The following is an 11,603-nucleotide window of genomic DNA, read 5'->3' on the forward strand; positions in this document are numbered from 1 at the left end:
TTTGTATAGTTTCTACAAATCTGGTATAGAAATCAAGGAAAAGGAAATAAATTTAGAAGAATACGAGTACTACTACTATTATCAAAGGATGAAACCTCAAGAGATGGTGAAAAAATTTATAATTACCAGACATCCCCAAGATTGGATTGCAAAGGAACAGGATAAATTAAACGATGAATTATTGTTCCAGAGGCAAAGCTATTATTATTATTATTTTTACAATCAGGATGAAGATGATGACACGTACTATCAGCAACGGAGGGAACAACCTCGTCAAACGTATGATGTAAGTTGCTTTGCCATATATAACAAAATACGCTTCACTCATACACCCTAATTCTTGTTTTCGATCGAATCCACTATCGAACGTAAATGGTTCGCATTCCCGTTTACGCCAGCAAAATCAAATACGATACGGATTCGAACGAATCAAATTCGTTCGAAAGCCGATACGTCCGTAAACAAGAATGAGGGTGATAGTGTTGACGTTTACTTAGCTATGATAAGTCCGGCGTAAAGGCTATCAATATTTCAGCGAGCATTCAAAGTACATTTTTTTTTTGTTTTTAAGGGTCCACCGCCTCCGACTTCCAATGAACCATATGTCGTTGCTCCAATCCATCACCATCCGGGACTGAAAGAACAATGCGTTCGTTTAATCAATTCAGAATGGCCGAGATCTCGAATGGCTCGCTTCTGGAGTTTTGAATCATCTACGGATACTCTTCCTATTACGCTGGTTTTATTTCAGCTAATCAACGGAGAAAACGTTGTCCTAGGGCATGCAAAACTATCACCAGTGCCAGCCGATTTAGATGCTGCCTATTTAGAGTCAGTTGTCATAGACTATCGTTATCGTGGCCGAGGTATTGGTACACACCTAGTAACGGAAGCTGAGCTCTACTGCAGGAAAATACTCAACATAAATAACGTTTATTTGGCAACGGACGGCCAAGAAGTCTTTTACGCTAAGCTTGGATACATTTTCTGCAAGGCAATTAATCTTTTCGGAACTAACACTACTAGAAACACTTCGAGCAAAAAACATTGGATGAAAAAAGTTCTGTCAGATTGGGACGTAGATGGATCAGACGAGATTCAACACAACCATTCCTTGGCAGAAATAGCAGAACATTCAGGCAAACTGGACGATACAGTTGATAGTGGAGCAAGAGTGAATCGTCCCACATTGGATATTAATCAGATGATCAAAAAAATTAGAAATATTGTATACAATTGTAAGAAAGAAGATACGATTTGCGATTTATTGTTATCTATGCATTCTATTTAGTGTTCAATAAACGGCGGTACATGAAAGTAAATGTTTGGTCTGAATCAATATTTATAATGCACGCGAAATGTTTTCTCCTGGATTAACAAGCTGGCTTTGTACACATTCCAATAACTTTACCAGCATGCTGAGCATCAAACAATGATTCGATTAAAAACTTGCCTAAATCTAATTTGGAAATCGAACGCGTCAATCCTGGCGATTTGTCGTAAGCGATAACGTATTCCGAAGAAGGCTCATCTGAAATTGAAAAAGAAACGAAAAAATGATTTATGTAATTACTTTATCCATTGGGTCATTGATTTTCATTGTCTGTGTCAAAAATTGAGAGATAAAAAATATTTGACCCTGGTCTACTGGCAGGGATGGCATTCCGCACTTAAAATATGCATTGTGCAGCTCCTTTGTTATAATCAAACCGCGCACACTTGCACACAAACTGAGGAGCACGCCATCCCTGTTTACTGGTATCTAAACTGCAGCACAAAAAAAATGAGAAAATCACATTTCCAGAGTTAAGAGATGAAATACAATTAGTTTAAGTCGTAATCTCGTCGTCGTCGTTGTCAAGAACGTGCTGCTGCCGAGCAATGCCTTTAACCCTTTATAAGGCTGAGAAAACTAAACGAGGTGTCAACGCCAACTATTATGGAAATGATTATATGCATGATTACATGCACAAAACACAAAACCTTTTTTGTTTTAAAGAAACCGAGAAAGAAACACTCAAAAATTATATTGCCACTGTCCATTTAGCCCAAAAACACTGATGGCAACATAGTTGCCACTGACCGTTTAGGCCACCAGCGTTGGAGGCAATATTCTTGCCACTGCTACACCCACGTTGCTAAATACAGCTAATGTAAACCTGTAATTTGATTACTTCTTAATAGTTATTTATGCAACAAGTTGCAAAATTATGATTTTTTTCAGCACGAGTCGTACATTTTATCAAAAGAGGCTTGTCGAGTTGGACAAATAAGACGAGTACTGAAAAAATAGAGTTTTGCATACATTTTTTTTTGTAATTACTGAAAACTACCGTGAAGTTTATTATTTTTTTGCTACACAAGTACACAAGAGAAAGAGCATGTGATCGTCCAAGCCTATCATCGAAGCATTTTCAATCAAGAAGGCAGTACTGAGTAATGACTGACACATATTTAACCCTTATGTGGCCGACAAGGTACCCGGGTACCCAGCGCCCATTTAAAAAGCACGGTGTAGAAAAAAAAGCAAAAAGTTTGTCGGACACATAACGGTTAACCCTTCATAAGGCAGTGGCAACTATATTGCCACCTACTGTTTGTATTTTTTTTTCTGTTTTATAACAATTTATTTCGAACTTTTTTTTGGTTTACACAAAATTGGGATTACTAACAACGCCTGGTATTTTTTTGGTATTAAACAAAACTTTAACAACAATTTGGAAGCCATTTGCAGTGTCAAAAATGGCTAAATTTGACCACATGAAGAAAATTAGCTCAAACTTATTGTAAAAATATAGATTTGGTAAATATTTTAAGAAATAATCAAATTATGGGTTGACATGACGTAAACTGCCCCCACTCGCAAAACAGTCCCATATGAATAGGAAACCCAGCAAAGATGGGACTGTTATGCGAGTGGCGGCAGTAAACTACACAGTTTATATTATGGGTTAAGCCCTAATCCACTCTAAAATCTCTTTTCCGGCTTTTTGTCGAAGTCAAAAGAAGAAAAGTACCCTAAACGGGCAGTGGCAAGAATATTGCCACCAGCGCTGGTGGCCTAAACGGGCAGTGGCAACTATATTGCCACCTCAAAAACTCGTTTTTGGGGTAAACGGGCAGTGGCAACTATATTGCCACCTAGATTTTTGAGAGTTTCTTTCAAACAAAAATTGTTTTGTGCATGTAATTATGTATAGCGCATTTAGTTCACCACTGGACTATCGCACTAATTTTCACGAGTGCGAAAACGCTAATAAAAGTGCGCGATTGCATCAAATCAACTCGGTGTCTTCAGAGCACTTGTTCACCATAGATTGAAGAAATAGTGCGCCGAAGACATCAACCTGATTTGATGCAAACGCGCACTTTTATTTATGTTTTCGCACTTATGAAGTCGCAGTTCGCAGTCCAGTGGTGAACTAAATGCGGTATATATAGTTTATTGCATTGTTAACTGGACTGCGACAAAGTTCGGAATCTCAAATAAAAGTGCGATATTGCATCAAATCGTTCCGGTGTCTTCACCGAACTTATTCATCACGAGCTAATGAATAAGTGCGGTGAAGACACCGGAACGATCTGACGCAAAATCGCACTTTTATTTGAGATTCCGCACTTCATCGTCGCACTATAACACAATGCGCAATATTATCATTTCCATAATAGTATGCGTTGACAACTCTTCTAGTTTTCTCGGCCTTATATTGCAGACTACATCCCAAATTGGACTATCACACTTTTTTTGGTACGCCTAAAAAGTGTGATAAAAGTGCACATTTGCCTCGGATCGTCTCGACGTCTTCGGTGCACTTATTCCTCCATTTACAAGGAATAAGTGCACCGAAGACCTCAACTCGATCCGACGTGTCCCTGCGCTGCAATCACACTTTGAAGGTGTGTGCACACTATTGTGTCAGTCCAATTTGGGGTGCAGTCAGCAATAAAGGGTTAAGTTTTCAAGTGTCGTCATCATTTCCTTGTTGATGTTGATGAATAGAGGTAATAAACTATAGAGGGAGAATGTCGCTGGCGTCGCCGCCGCAACATCTCTTGCTGGCGAAGATAGGGAGGGATATAAGTGTCAAAGCGAAAAAGTATGCAGTTTGACAGACAGATACCCGGGATGTTTGCGAACGAGAACAAAGGGAACAGCAGCGACATTCGTCCTCTATAGTTTATTAACTCTATTTGTTGATGTACAATAATGTCTGATTTTATCAGGCCGAATCACTAAGAGCGGAAATATTGACAGTAAAAACAACCTGAAACAACTAAGCGGTTGAGATATTTTGACGTTTTCCGGGCAATCGGTCGGCGCCACCGAACGGACGGCATAGCGTGAAGAGGAATGGAAAAGCCTCGATTTCCTCCGTCTAAATCCTAACATTGCCACTCGCGAAGAGATGAATGCAACAATGTGATTTGAAATTTGACATTCGATAACGGTAGTAGTAGGTTGAGTTAGAATGGGCTACCACCGCTATAGAGGTAATCACGTTCAAATGTATGCGTGCCTTTTTTGTAGATGTAGTTCGAGGAAAATATTTGCACTCTTGCCCCGGACGTTAATTTTATCATTATTTACCCGTTTTACCCAATTCGATTGGGTAATATTTGCATATGCAATCTGAATAGCCTTTCAATCGGCGTGCACTTTTGTGTGAGGAAAAATTTGCGCTAGTGTTCGTGTGTTGAAATGTCACTTATCTCTATTACAATCAGGGACCACAAAGCACGTAGACTTCACAGGGGAGAGGGTCTAGCTAAAGTCTACGTGTTTTATAAACGACTCCTTCACAGCATCGGCAAATCCTTATATAACTGAAAAGTGTTGCATAATGTCAAAGAATAAAAATAGAAGGAATGCCCTCTTTTGTTTTTTTTTCTATGTAAACGTCAAGCTCTCTAAGCATTTCAAGGTGGAAGCTTTATATAACAGTGTTCGTGATTTGTCATAACCCTGATAAAAAATATCATAAAAATATGATAAATGTTATTGTTACAACACCATTTTTCGAAAATTATTCACCATTAAACGTATTGTAATTTGCACAGCACACTCACTATCACCCCTATTGTTCTATACCACTCGGCGAATGGTAAATGTCACTTTTACAATAAAAAAAATGGTGGTCGTTATGTATCTTAACCAGTGTTGGTAAAATCACACTCGAAGCAGACTCATGAACCGCTCTCACGTGAGCAAACTCGCGCGCGATTCTGTATCATTTTGTCACGCGCGAGATTTTCATGCAAAATCTCGCTCTCACGAGTCAAGCGCCGAAATCTCGTTCGCTTGTAAAACGAATCCAAACCAATTTGAAAGGCATTCAATGTTATTGTACGCTAGGTTTGCTTTTGTTCTATCATATAATCCTAAAAACTTCGATGTAAATAATATTTAACCTTCGAGGACGCGCGCCATCAAGCTACCGAAACTGCACCGCACTCGCGCTGTATATGAAGAGCGAGGTTTTTTGGTAGTGTTGTACTTTTTACAACAGCGCGCGCGCTGAAAGGTTAAGAACACCAAGAAATAAAGCAATGAGTGAAATCACGAGTCAACTCATGCATGATTTTTTCAGCGGTGAGTTTGGCGAGTCAAGAATCGCGCGTGAAACAACTCAACCATGAGATTTGAGAATTTGAGTTTTTACCAACACTGATCTTAACCATACAATTTTGAGAAAATTTTCATACATTTTTTCGCGAAAAACAGTACAATGTATTGTGTTTTTATGAGACATTTTTAGGGCATTTTTCAAAAGAAAACAATATATCCTAATGTTTTTTCATTGTTCTTACAATACAAATACAATAAATTGAATGACGTCAAATGAATCGTTGTTACAATCAAAATACAATAATATTTGTTGTTATTTGTAAGCACTTTTCGCTCTTGAAAACCCATAGAATTTATATTTCCCGCTAACATTTATATCCAGCATTTACGTGTACTAAAGGCCGCCAGAATGATATGCACACTTTATGATAAGAATCAAACACTCTTATGTCTGGTATGTATTGCTTGGCATCTGTTGATAAGATCTATCATCAATCTTTTCAAATAACTGCCAAATATCACAAGTCAGACCTCAGGTCATATGATCCATACCATAAATCGTTCACAATTCATAAGGCCATATGTAAATGCGGGAGAAAAATGTTACTGAGAAATATGAATTACATAGGCGCCAACTTAGGGGGGGGCAAGCATGGTTTTGCCCCCCCCAATATTTAACGATTTTTCGATTTTCCCATACAAGAAATCAGAAAAACCAGGCTTTGCCCCCCCAATAATTTGACCAAGTTGGCGCGTTTGATGAATTATATGGTTTTTCAAAGGCGAAATCTGTTACCATAAATAATAATAAATATTATTGCATGTTTATTTTAGCATCGGTTCAATAGAACCCATTAAACTAATTGTAGTTGTATTGTTATCAATGGTAGTTTCTATTTACTAGATTCATTTAATTTATTATTTATTATACATAAAAATCATTGTTCATATTTTTCTTCTCGTAACGTCCTCACTTTTGGATAAACCCTCTTTTCTGCAAGTGTTCTATAAGTACTTCCTCAGTTATTAATTGACAGCTTCCTCTGCCAACATCTACTGTACTCAAATTCAAAACGAAAACTAAAAAAAATATGTCGAGTGATTTTGTATTTGATTATACAGAGTAGAATAACATGATCCAAGCAACAATAATATGTATTGTTATTTATTTGTGACGAATTGTTTTTAAGTGTAATTAACCTTCCAGGACGCGCGCCATCAAGCAACCGAAACTGCACCGCGCTCGCGCTGTATACGAACAGTGAGGTTTTTTGGTGGTGTTGTACTTTTTACAACAGCGCGCGCGCTGAAGGGTTAAGAAATAAACTCTTTTTAATAAAAAGAAAGAATTTCAAATAACTCAACGTACATATGTACAGATGGGTAAATTATTGGTTAAAATTGGGAAAAAATCCACAGCTCAGGTGAGATTTGAACTCACGACCCTTATTCGCTAGACAAGTGCTTTACCAACTAAGCTACCGAGCCAATTAATGACCCGGCAACTTAGTTGTCATAAGGTTCAATTCTAATCTCATCGATCTATATCATCTTCCCCTAAACCGTAAATATAACCATCTTTATTGTACATATGTACGAAGAGCGAAAGCGATTTGTTTATTGTTTGAAACTGTTTGCCTATCGTACAGGCACCGCTTCCCCAACCACTTGTAGAGGAAGAACAATTGCTACCTGGAAGGCGATCAAACGCGTCGTTCGCATTCTGTTTGATACGACGCATATTGCGCAGTTCCCACCCAACTGGACCCCTTTCGCAGTTAGTATAAGTGCGGGATCGTGAGTAAAACTGCGATTTTGCATCGAATCGTTTCGGTGTCTTCTGCGCACTTATTCAGCACTTTGTAATGCATAAGTGCGCAGAAGACACCGACACGATTCGATGCAAAATCGCAGTTTTATTCACGATCCCGCACTTATACTAACTGCGAAAGGGGTCCAGTGGGGTGGGAAATGCGCAATAACTACTACCTCTACGTAGTGCTCGAAAACGACTCACTCAAAGTGCAAATTTTCGGTAATACACTTGTCTAGCGAATAAGGGTCGTGAGTTCAAATCTCACCTGAGCTGTGGATTTTTTTCCCAATTTTAACCAATAATTTACCCATCTGTACTATACACAGTTAGAAAAAATCACCGACTTCGGTAATGTTTTACCGAAATCTCAACCGTTAAGTTTGTTTTACAGGAAAAATTCGGTAAAGATAGCAACTTTTACCGAAGTTCGTTAGAGTTTGACAGATAAACGATAACATTTTACCGAAATTTGTTATTTTTTTACAGAATTTCGTTGAAAATCCATTACCGAACGCTCAGCGGTTGAGATTTCGGTAAAAATTACCGAACGCGATTAGCTGTGTAGACACTATAGATTCCATAGACTCGCGAAGGCAAAGACAACTGTAGCCAAACGAACTGTCAGTTCGTGTAGCCAAACGAGCATGACGTCACGATTTCAATAGCGACAATGGATTGCGTGACGTCATATTCGCTCGGTACACTCTAAATTCACGGAAAAACACACTAAAATCGTATTGCTCAACCATGTCTCCGCGAGTCTATGGAATCTATAGTGTCTATAATCTGTACATATGTACGTTGAGTTATTATTAATTCATAATTGACCACACGGATTGGTATAATCGAAAATTTGCACTTTGAGTGAGTCGTAACTTAATTTATTTTTTACTAATACATAGTTACTTTAAATTATTAAAAATAGATGGAAAAACAATCGAATTAATTAGTCACTAATAAAGCGAATGTTCACTTATTGTACGAACTATATCGGCTTGATTTCTATTGTAAAAAGTAACCATATCTACTGTGTGAACAATAAAACCAGTCATACATTAATAATATTTACCATGTAATGAATGGTCATTTTTTATCCGGGAAGAGAAGGTGGTGTGCGTTTGTTTTGGTATCCGCATACAATCAGTAACGCACACAACCGCATAAAAGTTGAACCGCAGATAGCGCTGCGATATTGTCCCCCCGAGCATCAGCGGAGTGGGCATTCTTGATATTTTTATTCTTTGATAACACAAGTTTACAAAATAAAACGAAAGTCGTGAACTTCTGTCAACGACCAAAATTTTTGAAGTATAATTTACCACTGATTTCGAAACCGTGCTTCAAAAAATTTTAAGTAGAGCAGTTTTTGAGTTTTAGCTCAATATTGAGTTTTACAACTTTTAAAAATATGAAATTTACCAAAATTCAAATATCTTGCGTTTTGTTCAACAAATTTCAAATCTTTTTCCATAAATTAAAACCTGAATACAATACCATTCGATCATCTGAAAGCAGGTTTTGCGTCAGATTGATGAAATTCAAGATATTGGCGAGCTTCAGGGGCGATCTCCTTAAATTTTAGCCAAATTTCCAAAAGTATATGTAGAAATGTATTTTTTTCAATAAGAAAAAAACAGGCTAAAAATTCTTTCTCAACGTTTATTTGACATATCATATGTAGGCGAGTTACAGTAAAAAATTCAGCTCAATCGGAGCATTGATTACGGAGAATGAGATGTGTGAAGTGAGCGACGTTGCTTAAAAATAGAACAAAAATCGATTTCAAATCATCAACCTTGTATGGAAAGTCGAAAAAGTTTCCGCTCTACTGTAATTTTTTTCCTTCGCGTTTTCGAACTCAGGGCATGATTCTACACCAAAAATGATCATCAGCTTACCGAGTTCAAAAATGCTGTAACCTAGTGTAATGTTCTACATTATGCAACACTTTTCTGCTGCATAATGAAAATAGGAAAAGTAGCCCGTTATGGCACACTATCACGTGGTGTAAATTAGCCTACAGTCAGGTTTTTTTTACGCGGTTTTCATTTACGCGGCCGCGTAAATGAAAACTCCATACAAAAAAAAAAAAAATTCATCGTCTTATTTTTGCATGATTCGTCGAGAAATGGTGAGACTTTTTTTACGCGGTTTTTCGGATTTTGAACTGAGTTTTTTTTACGCGGTACGTATCTCCCGCGTAAAAAAACCTGACTGTATTGCGATTGAGTAATGCAAAAAAAAATTAAATCATCGGTTTTACAGTAAGTTTGAGCTTATTTTCTTCAGACAGTCAAATTTTGCCATATTTCAGTTTGCAAACAGCTCCCAAATTGTGATTAAAGCTTAGTTCAGGGCCAAAAAAAAAACCCTAACAACACTGGGTAGGTAATCGCAGGTATGAGTGAACCAAAAAAGAATTGCGAAATATATTGCGACATTTGCACCCATTTAGAAATTCATTATCATCACAGTCGAATTTCGCACACGACTTCGCAGCGGCTGGCATACACAAGTTCGTTTGAGTTCATGACAGGGGCGTCGGATGCACAACAGGTAAGCAAAATATGTTTGATTAATGTGAAATTTCACTGGGAAATGATGATTCAGTGGATTCTCAAATTATCACAGTAGTCTAAACATTAATGAGAAACCCAATACTGTTATCACTACCTGACGGTAATGATCAAACTGCACCCAAAGCTCTCCAGCAGCAACAATGTCCGTTACGACCTAGGTCGATTATACTTTTAATTATACTTTTAATCATTCCAAAATTTGGGTACAACAATTGAGGGTTCTATAACATTCCCCCGAAAACCATTTTCCAGAATTCCATTCGTCAGGATGTACCATAGCCCAGATCGAACTAATTATAAGCATTCTTTTTTTTAATGTATGCATCCTTCTTCATTGAAAGTTTTCGAGGGAAAGGTTTTCTGGGGAATTGTAATTGTAATTGTAATTGTATCTTTATTAACGGTAGCCTGCTAGTTTACACTGTTTATCAGGTCAAGGAAAGTAAACATATAAAAATACAAAGGATTCTAATCGAAATTACTGAAACGGTACCTAATCCTAATATGTATTGCAGATAATGTTATGTGGTTTAGTGTCAAATTACATATGAATGATACATTCTGGGAAATGATACTGCCTGAATTAGAAAAATAGGTCTAGAATCGTTTGAAACTGTGGCTGTAATAAATATAAATAGTAAAATAAAACTTACCGGCGATATGGGGAGGAAGAATTGCACGATATTCCAGACCTGAAGCTTTCAGTACATCCAACATTCGCTTGTGATCAGCGTTCAGCTCAGTGAACATCTTTGGCACTTTGTCCGCATCGAAGAACAGGAACGATGACAAACATACAGATACGTTTTTGAGCTGTACCGCCTTCATTGCATCCACTATATTCTGCATTCCCGTTGACATCATAGTGGTCGGCTTCAAATCATTCCTGGTTCCCAATACAACGCAAACCAGCTCTTGGTCCTTGATAGCGTTGGCTACATCATCTGCGTTGACTACATCGCCTTTCACAAGCTCTACCTGATTTTTAAAGGATTCCGGAACTGTTGCTTCATTCCGTACCATTAGGCGAACTTTTAAACCTGCACGATGAATAATACTGTTTTTTGTCCCTTATTCGTAAAAAATGCATAATCACCCTTATCAAGCGCATACTGTACAGTACATTGACCGGTCATACCGGTACCTCCGAAAACGACAATTTTTTGCATTATCTGCTTTTTCCTTCTGCAACACCTGCTGCGAACACCTACTACAGCTAAAGTAAAAGTAAAACTGAACAAATAATTCAAGTAATGAAACTATTGCAGCTAATGAACAAGATACAGTCAATGACTCTTGTTAAATAATCACACTTCTAAACTATTATATATGATATTGCTACAGCTATCTATGCGTACAGCTGTCGTTATCACGAAGTACTTCTAGCGTTCAGAACCATATAGGCCAAATGCACTGATCACTGTTTTTAGTCGCTTTATTTTAATGTCGATGTCGAGAAAAGATACGCACTAAATTATGTTGCTTCGTTCAAACTAGCTGTTTTACCCAAGGAATTGGCATCCCTATCCCACCAATGCAATGTTTTCGTAGCCAGCATAACAGCGGCTCAAGCGTAGGGCTCAAGCTGACAACCTATCTTTCAACACAGCAGCATAATTTTTATGCTGGGTAAGAAAACAAG

At 37.7% G+C, this 11,603-nt stretch overlaps 1 protein-coding gene across 1 annotated transcript; it reads right to left on the reverse strand.

Annotated features, from left to right (window-relative positions):
- Window positions 1-1,251: 1,251 nt before the first annotated feature.
- On the reverse strand, window positions 1,252-11,347 carry LOC109405306 (flavin reductase (NADPH)). The gene is made up of 3 exons (XM_019678341.3): window positions 11,058-11,347; window positions 10,615-11,001; window positions 1,252-1,531 (listed from the first exon to the last, which is right to left on the reverse strand). Exons 1-3 carry the CDS (start codon window positions 11,128-11,130, stop codon window positions 1,374-1,376), a joined length of 618 nt encoding a protein of 205 aa, XP_019533886.1. The 5' UTR covers window positions 11,131-11,347; the 3' UTR covers window positions 1,252-1,373.
- Window positions 11,348-11,603: the final 256 nt, after the last annotated feature.

This window comes from Aedes albopictus, chromosome 1, assembly GCF_035046485.1.
Source record: "Aedes albopictus strain Foshan chromosome 1, AalbF5, whole genome shotgun sequence".
Taxonomy (NCBI): Eukaryota; Metazoa; Arthropoda; class Insecta; order Diptera; family Culicidae; genus Aedes; species Aedes albopictus.